Source organism: Macrobrachium nipponense, chromosome 26, assembly GCF_015104395.2.
Source record: "Macrobrachium nipponense isolate FS-2020 chromosome 26, ASM1510439v2, whole genome shotgun sequence".
Lineage (NCBI taxonomy): Eukaryota > Metazoa > Arthropoda > Malacostraca > Decapoda > Palaemonidae > Macrobrachium > Macrobrachium nipponense.
Genome location: NC_087215.1, coordinates 63,390,277 through 63,402,776, shown reverse-complemented (window position 1 = coordinate 63,402,776; position 12,500 = coordinate 63,390,277). Strand labels below are relative to the sequence as shown.

The 12,500-nt window shown below is 39.6% G+C and overlaps 1 protein-coding gene across 3 annotated transcripts in view; it reads right to left on the bottom strand.

Moving 5' to 3' along the window:
• Positions 1 to 12,500, bottom strand: part of LOC135200337 (metabotropic glutamate receptor 8-like) — an 809,057-nt gene that overhangs the window by 795,455 nt on the left and 1,102 nt on the right. For all 3 annotated transcript variants that reach the window (XM_064228906.1, XM_064228907.1, XM_064228908.1), the window contains exon 1: positions 11,238 to 12,500. This exon is cut by the window's right edge. In XM_064228906.1, the coding sequence (XP_064084976.1) occupies positions 11,238 to 12,362 (1,125 nt within the window). In that variant the 5' untranslated portion in view covers positions 12,363 to 12,500. The remainder of the gene's footprint in view (positions 1 to 11,237) is intronic.

Genomic DNA, 12,500 nt, shown 5'->3' with positions numbered 1-12,500 from the left:
GAGGTGACCTTCAGTCTTGTGACGCCTGTCAGTGAGATAAAATTAGTTTTTAGTAAAAATACATTTTTGTCAGAGGTGACCTTAGTCTGTGACCTCTCTTGTTGACCTGTCAGTGAGATAAATTAATTAATCCTGTTTAACCAATAGGGCACATTTCTTGAGAATTTAACAGATGTATAATTAGATTATAAATAAAATCTAGGTCATATAACTGCATATCCAAAAGCAGCGCAAGAGCCAAATTAATTGCTGTGTTGAACTTTGTCTTACGTGTTTCGTAGCATTTGAAGTATTATTGATAATTAGTATTTTTTGACTGAGAATGAGCAAACATTCCGATGGATTAAGTCTGGGAGTCCCACAAAACAAAAACCTCACATATATAATCAAAGATAAGAGAGAGAGAGAGAGAGAGAGACCAGCAAATACCTAGTAGTTAATAAGGGTAAGATAAGATACTATTGAAAAAGAAACCCACAATATCACTGTGTATAACGTGTTTACTTATAAGTGTTTACATTTTATTTTACTCAACACTGACTTACAAAGAGTGTTGAGTAAAATAAAATATAAATACTTATATAAGTAAACACGTTACACACATTGATTTTGTAGGTTTCTTTTTCAATCTTCAAAAGAAAACTGAAAGAAGTTTTTACAAGATACTATAGTACATCCACATCAACCGTGCATCTGGTGTCTAGGCCCGTAAAGTATCCCTCAGGAGAGGTGGAACTTGCATCCTGCCTATGTGAACTCTCTTGAGAGACTGGGTTTTTCCAGCCCTGTGACTGTCTTACCAACAGCCAATCAGGAGCGTCGTAAGGGACTGGCCTAGACATCAGATGCATGGTTGATGTGAATCTACCATAGTATCTTGATGTGCTGGAACCATGTGCTGCAGACATGTAAATGGAGTTGATTGACTGGGTATGGGAATATTTCCTTGACTAAATTGTTTGGTGATTGGTGAGTAACTTCACAGATCTCGGTACAGTCACGAGATTTATAGGCGGCGCACTGCTGGCGACTCGCACCAGATCTGATTGGAGAGGATACGGAAAGCTAGTGTGCTTTTTAAAATACAACATTATGAGCTATAGTCTGTTCTCTCTAAGACCGAATTAGGTATAAGTCCATAAATTTGACATCAGAAGATGCAGTCTGCTCTTGGAACCTCAGATTATGAACTAAAAATCGTGCTTTCTAAGACTGACTCAGATGCTGGTACATATTTTGACTACCATAATACCATATTGGCAAGATAAGGGAATGGTACAGTTACAACTGGCTGTTTTGTCCTCTCCACAATACGTATGGCCAAATTCATCGCGTTTGACATTTATTAACCATCGTTTCTTCTCATGGAATATAACGCATATAATATATATATATATATTATATATGATATATATAGATATATATATATATATATATATTATTATATATAACAAAAAAAGGAGGAGCCCATAAAAACTCCACAAAATATAGAAAGAAAATGCTATATTTCAGAGACACCTGTCTCCTTGATCTATCAATCACCTATACGTCGCCTTCAACTGTCTTGTCATTACGTGTAGTACCAAGCAAGCGATAGGACGAACACGGCCGGTTTCATTTGGCGATAGGCCATCTGGCGAACGAGCCTTTTCAGGTCCCTTTCAGGCAAACTGACTCATTTATTTTGCACGTTAGTGCAATGAACGGATAAACACCACCTCGCTGAAGCGACGTCACGGCACCGATGATCGTCATTTTAAAGGTGAGGGACGCTGTAACGACACGATTATTCCGTGTTTAGCTTTCGTCCATCGCGGTAGAATTCAGCCGCCTGTGATTCGTTGGCAGCTGAATGAAAACTCACTTCTCTTTCACGGACGTTTGAATCGGTATGGTTGACTGATACGGGAGTTTTAGCGGTATTTTAGTGTGATTTTCGATGATTTGAGTATGAGACCTTATCTGCGTTTTAGTTTCCTGTAAGAGAATACTCAGATCTTAAAAAACTACTACAGGTAAAGGGCTGTAAAATGGTATGTTGATCATCCACCCTCCAATCATCAAACATACCAAATTGCAGCCCTCTAGCCTCATAAGTTTTTATTTTATTGAGAAGGTTAAATTTAGCCATGATCAAGCTTCTGGCAACGCAACAACACAGGCCACCACGGCGGGTCAGAGTTTAATGGGCCGCGGTTTATATAGCATATATTCCGTCGCCTTGATTATACGCTCAACAGAAACATCGGTGCATTTTTTTCTCGTTTTATGTAGTTAATGATTCGTTGACAGTTAAGCGAAAAACACTTGTTTTCAAGAGCGTTAATTTAGGACAGTCATTTGTAACAGAGATTAAGTGAAGTATTACAGCGCCTTTGAGGAGTGCCGGTCTAATTACGCGGTGTTTGAAGTCAATCGCTAATTTTTACCGTGGCTCCAATTTCAGTTTGCTTCATCATAACGCTCTACGTAAACATTCTAAGAGAATATAGAACATTTAATTTTGAGTTGTGATGTTCGCAGCTAATAGCAGTTTTACCGGCGATCTGGAAATATTTCAGTTGTGTAAAAGGATGCTGTGACGTCTGGCAACTTATGGTATTTTACCGTTGCCATCTTGGTGTTCGTTGCTTTTCATGTATGTTATAGAACTGGCATAATGTCGGCTTTCGTATCAATTCAATTTGTTGCCAAAGATAAAAATTAAAATTTTTGTTTATAACGAAAAGCTTAAAAATGACGGGATTTGATAAAAGTAAATTTCGTAAAATTGTTATTTTTTTCGTTAATTGCTGTTTAGTAAATTGCATGAAAAGTCACAAAACTATTACCTAAAAAAACGTTAATAATTTTCGACCTATTCCACGTAATATCATGAGCTCTCTCTCTGACTCTATGACAGGAAGTTGTGTTATCAAATCATTCTTCATTAGCTAGTTAACTAATCAGTTCATCCATTTGGTAAAATCTCTTCGATTTCTTTTTAATCATCAAAAGTAAATGAAATAATGAATTAGGCGATGAAACGTCAAATCTCCATGAGAAAAATTTGTCCAAGTTTTTGATGTCGAAAATTTGGTAATGACTGCTAGTTATCAATCAGTCATTCGATATTAAATCAGTATTAATTTGCCAAAACCTCCTCTGTTTTTGCATGCAATTGTGTAAAAGTAAATTAGTATTTTTAAAAATATTTGTAATGATAAACTGACAAACCTCGATGAAGTTCAGTCTCGTTATTACTGTAATGATACTGTAATGACGCTGGGTGGATAATTACGACTGGTTGTATCACTTTAATAAACATCTCCCGCGTCATGTGGACTCATTAATGACACTGGTAAAACACATCGCTGAGATATATTTAGATGCCTGAATAGATTCTTTAAATCCTCAAAGGAACTCGATGTAGACTCGTTTGCATTTAACAGGACTTACGACTTCTCGTTAAGGTACTTGGAAGAAATACTCTGCTTGTTTCTATAATTAAGCTACATTTTATGAGCATTGTAACTGATGCTGACAGTTTATGCAATCAATTACCAGGAATGAGACAACAATTGAGCGCAGAATTATTTTCTTGCAAGATACCAAACGTTAATGAGGTTTTCAACAGATCTTTGGAGTGCCGTCAATGATGCACTGTAGGCATTACTTAAGATTCCTTGCGACCCTTCGGCCCCTAGCTGCAACCCCTTTCCTTCCATTTACTGTACCTCCGTTCATATTCTCTTTATTCATCTTGTATTCCACCTCCCCGTAACAGTTGATTCAGTGCAACTGCGAGGTTTTCATCCTGTTACACCTGTCAAACTTTTTACTCTGAATTTCTGTTCCAGCGCTGAATGACCTCATTGGTCCCAGCGCTTCGCCTCTGGCCCAAGTCGTATAGTCTCATCTCTTAGAAGTCTGGTCTGGTGCAAAAAAAGCACTGAAAACAGAGCCACAAAAGCCAACAGAGTAAAAGACCGAATACTTTCTTAATTACCGTGAACGGCATTAATTCCCCTGGAACGATCTGGGGTACTCCACGCAGCATCAAAGACCCCTCCCCCTCCCCCCTTCCCCATCCCCCGGCAAAGATCTCTCAATTATTCAGAGGTTTTTGATAAGACTATCAAACTTCAAGCAGCCAGAGAGGGCGTGAGAATTTTCCAGTCAGGCTGACGGGCTGGAGTAGATCCAAGTTAAATACTTCAGTCGGATTTCCAGAATCTTTCTGGAAGCATGTGGAGGTCGCCTGAGCCGTCCGGTTAAAAGTAAAAGGGGAAAATTGATTTCGGTGATATCCAGAGAGTACTTGGGTAAATTGGAATACGTCCAGGAGAGAGAGAGAGAGAGTTCATGAAATCTCTCTCTCTCTCTCTCTCTCTCTCTCTCTCTCCTCTCTCTTCTTCTTTGAATTATGCCGCTTCCACCTCTGCTACTCTCTACTAAATTTCTCTCTCTCTCTCTCTCCTCTCTCTCTCTCTCTTCATTGAGAATTATTGGGGCGAGACCATCTTAATCTAATAACAACAAAGCTCTCTCTCTCTCTCTCTCTCTCTCTCTCTCTCTCTCGTCTCTCTCTCCTCTCTCATCTCTCTCTCCTTCTCTCTCGCTCTCTCTTCATTTGGGAATTATGGCCGCTTACACCTGCTGCTACTCTCTACTGAAATTTCTTTCTCTCTCTCTCTCTCTTCATTGAGAATTATTGGGGCGAGACCATCTTAATCTAATAACAACAAAGCTCTCTCTCTCTCTCTCTCTCTCTCTCTCTCTCTCCTCTCTCTCTCTCTCTCTCTCTCTCCACCCCGCAAATTTTTTAACATTGCTTTTATCGGGCGAGGTTGCTATTCCCATGAGCATGCCCTGTTTTCAGTGACGGTCACCTTTCCAAGCACTAGCCTGACCCAGTGTAATTCAGGTTTAAGTGTTCGTTTTTAAGGAGACGTCCATAAGCATAAGTTATGACTTAGATTTTTATTTATATTGATCTCAATAGAAACAAGTAATAGAATTTTTCAGCGCGATCGAATTTTCTGTTTGGCGTATAATGCTGTAAGGAACTTTATGCCACGGCCCTCGAAACTTTCAGCCACAGTCCATGGCTAACTTTAACCTTGAAAATAAAAACTTCTGAAGCTAAAGAGCTGCAATTTGGTATGTTTAATGATTGGTGGATGGATGATCAACATGCCAATTTGCAGTCCTCTGATCTCGGTAGGTTTTAAGATCTGAGTGCGACGGACAGGTAAAAAGCCATCTCAATAGTTTTCTTACAGAAAACTTGAAAGTAAGCTGTAAACTATGTCACACTGAAGAGTTAAACTGTGTCACACTTAAGGGTTAAAGTGTGTCACACTTAAGGGTTAAAGTGTGTCACACTGAAGAGTTACCTGCCTTCATCAACATTGAACGACTTATGATGACCTATGAAAGAGCTCTTCTCAAGCTCCCTCGAAAGACATTTCAGGAATTCATGAGTCTATTGATTTTTTTTTTAATTCCCCTCCACTGACCCCATCTAAGCATGAATGACTTAGTGGCTGATGCATCTTTCAGAAGCTGAAGCTTTCACGTGAGGGAAAGAGCTGAATGAATCCTACTGAATCTTAGTTTTCGGTAAAAGAAAACTATCCAGGTGGCTTTTTGTCTCTCCGCCCTCGGATCTTAAAAACTACTGAGGCTAGAGGGCTGCAAATTGGAATGTTGATCATCCACCTTCCAGTCATCGACCATACCAAATTGCAGCCATCTAGCCTCAGTAGTTTTTATTCTATTTAAGATTAAAGTTAGCCATGATCGTGTGTCTGGCACCGCCACAGGCCATCACTGGGCTGTGGAGTAAAGTTTCATAGCCTTTTGCTGACAGTTTTATACACAATACAGCATTATAAGTTGTACGGACAACGCGATTGCCCTAAAGAAACTTCGACGTTGAGTTTAAAGTATAGTGTTATTTGGTTGTCACTCGATTTGATAAGTGACAGTAAATGAATTTGTAGTTTTTTTGTATGTTTTGACATACTTCGTTTGGTTGTCACTTGGTTTCTTATGTGGTAGTAATTGGAATTATAGTTTTTTTTCAAATATTTAGTTTTCAGTCGGTTTTATGTGTGACAGTTTTTAAAATTACAGTTTCTTTTAAAAGATGTTAAACTCTTGTCGTCCGAAATTAGATGATGATGTAATTATAATTTTTTTACACATATTTACTTTTCACTCGTTTTATGTGTGACAGTTTTTGAAATTACAGTTTTTTAAAAGATGTTAAACTACTATCGTCCGAAATTAGATGAAGACATAAATAAAATATGAAATTTTGCAACGGGATATGCAGAGGAATTGTCTTCGTCACTTGCAAGCAAATAATGATAATCATCTCTTAAAATAAACCAGAAATCATAAGAAAAAGTATTCAAAAATGGAAGGGAATAAGGTAGTTTAGTATATGTTATTAATGGCAATCATTTTTCAAAAATAATCAGAAATCTTAAGTAAAAAGTAGTTCCAAATGGAAGTAAACAAGAGAGTAGAGAGCAAAAACCCATAATTAGTACTTTTTAAGGATGTTCCCATCGATTTTGCCCGTCCTACTCTGTCTATCGATTTGGCCCACATCCGGCACCGGATTTTCGGCAGTTAACCCCATTGCGATTTCATATGTTGGACACTGTCGGCGCAGCTCCAGTTATATGTCCGTTGTCGGTCATCGTAAAAAGAATCTTACACAGTTTTACGTACTTGGATGTGAGTATTATGTTTACACATGTTGGTTATCTTCATGTCCATAAGACACACTCACACACACACACATATATATATATATATATATATATATATATATATATATATATATATATATATATATATATATATATATATATTATTGGTTGGACAGAGAGAGAGAGAGAGAGAGAGGAGAGAGAGAGAGAGAGAGAGAGAGAGATCAATTTTGCACAAGTCCATACCCTGGCGTCACAAAATCAATGATCACCGTCCCCGAAGGAGAAACAGCTGGGTGAACTGATAAAATTTATGCAGAAATAAATGAGTTTTCGAGAAGACAGGAGAGAGAGAGAGAGAGATAGAGGAGAGAGAGAGAGAGAGAGAGAGAGAGAAGAGAGCATGTATTCCTTTTAAAGTCGTGATTATCAGTAAAATTGGTTATGCTTAGAACGATGTTGCTCGTAAGGTACAGGTAGAGAGAGAGAGAGAGAGAGAGAGAGAGAGAGAGAGAGAGAGAGAGAGAGAGAGAGAGAGAGAGCATGTATTCCTTTTAAAGTCATGATTATCGATAAAATTGGTTATGCTTAGAACGATGTTGCTCGTAAGGTACACACACACGCAGAGAGAGAGAGAGAGAGAGAGAGAGAGAGAGAGAGAGAGAGATAGAGAGAAGAGGTAAAAGCAATTGCAACTGTGTGTGTGTGTTTTTGACATCATTAAACCCGTAACCTGACTTCAGCAGGCTTTTATGTTAAAGGTCACCTTTGTTTTCACGCCGAGGTCAAAGACTGCAAGAGCTGTTTGATGATGGCAGGTTTGTTTTCGGAGGGGGGGATTGTTGTTGGGGGGGGGGTGGACAGCTATACTTGCCCCCCTGCTGTCTTCCAGCTTTGCTCTTCTGTTTGTGCTTGTATCTCTCTCTCTTTTTTTTTTTTTTTTTTTTTTTTTTTTTTTTTTAAATACTTTGTATCCTTATTCATGCACATGCAGATGCTCAATGTATACGTTTGTCCATTGTAATTATAATAATATATATATATATATATGTATATATATTATATATTTATTTATTTATTCACAAACACAAAAGGGATTTATAACTGACAAACGACCCGGTACCTGGGAGATTCGAACACCTGACTGTGTGTATCGACGACTTTCAGTGATCATCACCACTAGGCTGTCAAGTCTAGTGGTTACCGAAGCAGAGAGTGAATTGAAGGTTAAGCGACATTATAGTTGTTTGGAATCATTTCCAAATACACATACATGCAAACGCATCAATGGAGACCCCCTCCAGCTCTTAATAAGCAATGTCTTCAAATAGAAGCAACAAGATAAACAATCATTGTTTTATTCGTCATTCAGTGATTGAAAATTTCCATCACCTTTGTTTCAATCGAACATTGATATATTGTTGTTGCCATCTTTTCATTTATTCTGAATGGATATTTGTATTCAATTATTTACTTATTTTTTTGCTTTATCTACTGTCCTCATCAACAGATCTGGTTCTCTGTCACCAGGATACTGTACCAGAGTATCACAATAGAAATTCAATGATGATACCTGTTGCGTTCAAATGTATCTATATTTTTTTCTTATTTTTTTCTATTTTCATATCAAAACTCCTGTCTGAGGCTTTTTTCTGTTGATAAATGGAAAAGCTATTGTTAGAGATATGTCAGCACTTTTGTAAATAGTTTTTTTTTTACCAATTTTTTTTTATTAGCCAGAATGTTTAATCCGATATCTCCCTTTACATAATTCTCGGTTGTCTAATTTTTTATGCATATTTTTTCACACTTATCCTTTTGTTTGATGATGTGCAACATAAAATCAAGCAGTTCATTTTTTTATTGTTTATCATTTCCCATTCTCAAATGGTTTACATTTTTCATATTTCTTTTTGATATACAATGTTGAACCCCGCAGGTTTCTATTTCGACTCGTATTGTTCAGGAGTATAAGAGTCTTAGTCCATTGTTTTGGCGTTGTTATGCGTAAACTGAAGTCGGTTTTTTTTTTTTTAATATTCTTATTACTTTCGTTGTTTCATTAATAGTCTTTATTTTTTGACTGAGGTGTGATATTAAATCTGGCCATTTGTTTATCGCCTTTTTTTTCATTATCTTTGTTCCGTAATGATCTGCTTACGTAAGAATCAATATTCACTCTCCAAACACGAGAACTTGTTTTTAATGACCAGGAATTTAATGCGATTAATTCCCGAATACAATGATGGGATCCCCTTCGAGTAATACTACAGGGATGATTAAAACGAATCCTTATATACATCATTTGGGACATTTTAGTTGAAGTTATATAATTCTGCGATTTTATGGAATTGTCTCTTTTACTTCTGTTTTCTCTTTATTGTAAAATGTGACTATTATGGCGATAAGCCTTATACATGTATGTATGTATGTATGTATGTATGTATGTATGCATGTACATCAAATCATATGGAGGTCTGCAATGCCGTATATACATGTCATTATACAAATACTACACAAATACGATTATGGATATATCAACGCACACGTACATTTACATAGTCCATACATATATACACACTTACATGTATACACAAATTATATATATATGTATATATATATATATAATGAGAAAAAATTGAACTTCGGCTCACAAGCAGGGTTCGAACTCGCGCCATTAGTGCCGAAAGCACACAGTTTTACCGTCCCAACTGTAGGAAGAAACTTTCTTCTCACTTTTACTTCGCCTAGAGAACACTTCTGTATGACGCTTATGATCACTTTTATAAATAAAAACATGCAAGCGTGACGGTGACATGTAAAGTATGAGAGGCCCATTAAAACACTCTGGTTTAAAGCTAAGGAATTTTAAGATATGTATTACTTCTTATTTTTTTGATCGGCATTTTATACTTAAAGACGTATCCTGTTTTAACAGAAGAATTTATTTACACACACACATACACACATAAACACACACACACACACACACACACACACACACACATATATATATATATATATTATATATATATATATATATGTGTGTGTGTGTTGTGTGTAGTGTGTGTGTGTGTGTGTATATGTGAGTGTTTGTGTGTGTGTGTGTGTGTGTGTGTGTGTGTGTGTGTGTGTGTGTAGACTCTGTATATTTATTTTTGACTGTTTGATTAAAATACATAGACTTCCGTTTCTCTCGACCAATGCTCCATTAGTGGGGGTCACTTTGAGTGATGCATTCAATACTGACCTCGATGATATTTATAATATTCGTATGTAGAATTTCCCTCCCTCTTTTACTTTATCTCTCTCTCTCTCTCTCTCTCTCTCTCTCTCTCTCTCTCTCGTGAAACGATTACCCTCCAGTGCAAAAATAAAAAAATAATACCAGCATTCAGAATTCTTCATAAAAAAAAAAAGTTTGCGCGCAAATGACAAAGTCTCTCTCTCTCTCTCTCTTCTCTCTCTCTCTCTCTCTGTGTGTGTGTGTGTGTGTGTGTGTGTGTGTGTGTTCTGTAGAATTGCTGTTTAACTTGATAAATCAACACTTATCGAGACTATTTATAAGGAAAAAGATAATTTTCCATGTTCAGTATTTACTCCTCCACCCAAACACCAACCTCTCTCTCTCTCTCTCTCTCTCTCTCTCTCTCTCTCTCTCTCTCTCTCTCTCTCTCTCTAATTGATTACGATTGCTCCTACATTTGATAAACTTACTCGACTTTTTCTTTCCAGAACCGTTGCTAACTCTCTCTCTCTCTCTCTCTCTCTCTCTCTCTCTCTCTCTCTCTCTCTCTCTCTTTCAATGTTTGATTACGATTGCTCCTACATTTGATAAACTTATTCGACTTTTTCTTTCAGAACCCTTGCTAACTCTCTCTCTCTCTCTCTCTCTCTCTCTCTCTCTCTCTCATCTCGCTCTCTCTCTTTCATGTTTGATTACGATTGCTCCTACATTTGATAAACTTATTCGATTTTTTTGTCTCCGCAAACCTTTGGGCGAACTCTCTCTCTCTCTCTCTCTCTCTCTCTCTCTCTCTGGCTGATATAAGAGCAAATTTCATTAAAACGGAGGAGTCGGTCCGAGAGAGAATAATCGACGCAGCATCTGCCAGATCTATTGGCATACGTCATGGAAAAACCGATAGGGATAAATCTTTTCGAAATCCCAGTCTCTGGATCAACAGACAGCTGGATCGTTTTTTCCCGTAAGTGTAAGTTTTTTATTGTTTCTTTATGTTTTTGTCTTTTTATTTTCTTTTACCTTTTATCGTAATTTTTTGTGTGGCGTGCTCTCACGATGGTTTTCTGTTTTAATATGTATCCGTTTTTACGGATTTATTTGTCATTTGAAATTTTTTTTTCTTCTGTATTTATAAATGTGCCTCAGACTTTGCTCTTGTTTATGGACGACTTTTTAGTGCTTATTTTATTTTATGATTTTCTCGTGCAAGATCCATTCAACATTTCAACCTGCAATTGCAAAAAATCAACAGACTCTTTCAAGAAATGAGCAGCTTTCCATCTCACCTGGCTGAGGGACGACCTGAAGAACTCCATGGACTGCTCGAGGGCGTAGGTGTCAGAGGAACAGGTGTCGAGGATGAGGGCGCCGATGGTGATGTTGGGCAGAAGGACGGTATCGCGGTTGATCTTGTCGAGGGCGTAGAGCATAGCCTCCATCCTCTGGATGCCCTTCTCTTCCTTGATGCTCCCGCAGGGCTCATCCAGCCCCCGCTCGTGCATAGGGAACATCCCGCCGAAGATCACGTCCCCGTCGATCTTCACCATCTTATTTTTGTCCGGGTTGCCTGCCTGGGTCCTCCTCGTCAGCGCCACCAGGAGGATCAGAGTGAGCATCATCAGGCCTCTGCCCTTCGGCCCCCGACCTGAGGGGCTGGGGCCGGGGCTGCTGCTGCTGCTGCTGCTGGTGCTGCTGCTACGAGCAGCTGTAGCAGCTGTAGCAGCTGCAGCAGCTGCAGCAGAGGGCCATATGCTCATCCCTTTCTCCTTCGGGTCGTCATTCCTGAAGCCTTTGAGTTTGTGTCTGTGCCGCCTTCTGCCTCCTCCTCCTACTCCTCCTCCTCCTCCTTCTACTCCTCTCCCTCCTCCCCCGCCTTTCCACTGGAGCCGAGGGATGCGAAATGTCCTACTCTCCCTCGAAGGAGGCAAGATCCTCCGGGCCTGGGCACGACCCCTCCAGCCTCCACTCAGATACGTGCCCTCATTGGGTATTGTGGGTGGTGGTGGTGGTGGTGATGACGATTGTGGTGGTGGTGGTGATGATGATGACGACGATGAGGATGGTGATGACGATGACGGGGATGATGGAGGTGGTGATAAGGATGGTGGTGATGAGGGTAGAGGTGGTGACGACTGGGGGACCGGAGATAAGTGTCTCTCATCATCACGTCCTCCTCGGGCTGTCATGGCGACGTGGTCGCGGTGCCACCAGCCATCATCGTCAGCAGCCGTCGGTGGCGATAACGGCCGTAGCAGCTCCGCCGGCACCGCGGCGGCGACACGAGTGAGCTTTCGGAGGTCATCTGGGGAGGCTGGCGGCGGCGGCGCCGCGTCGGGAGGGTCATGCCTGCAACGGCCCTTTGAGAAATCACGAGGAAGGAGTGCTGGCGACGACGGCGATCTCAGAGGCATTGTCGCGGAGAGGGGGGCCCGCGAAAGAGATGCCCCCCCGGCTCTCCGTGTGTGGGTCTCTTTTCGGATCAGGAGCCAACCCACACGTGGTCTCTCAGCCCCCTCGTCCGAGGAACTGCTCGCCCTCCACCTTCCGGC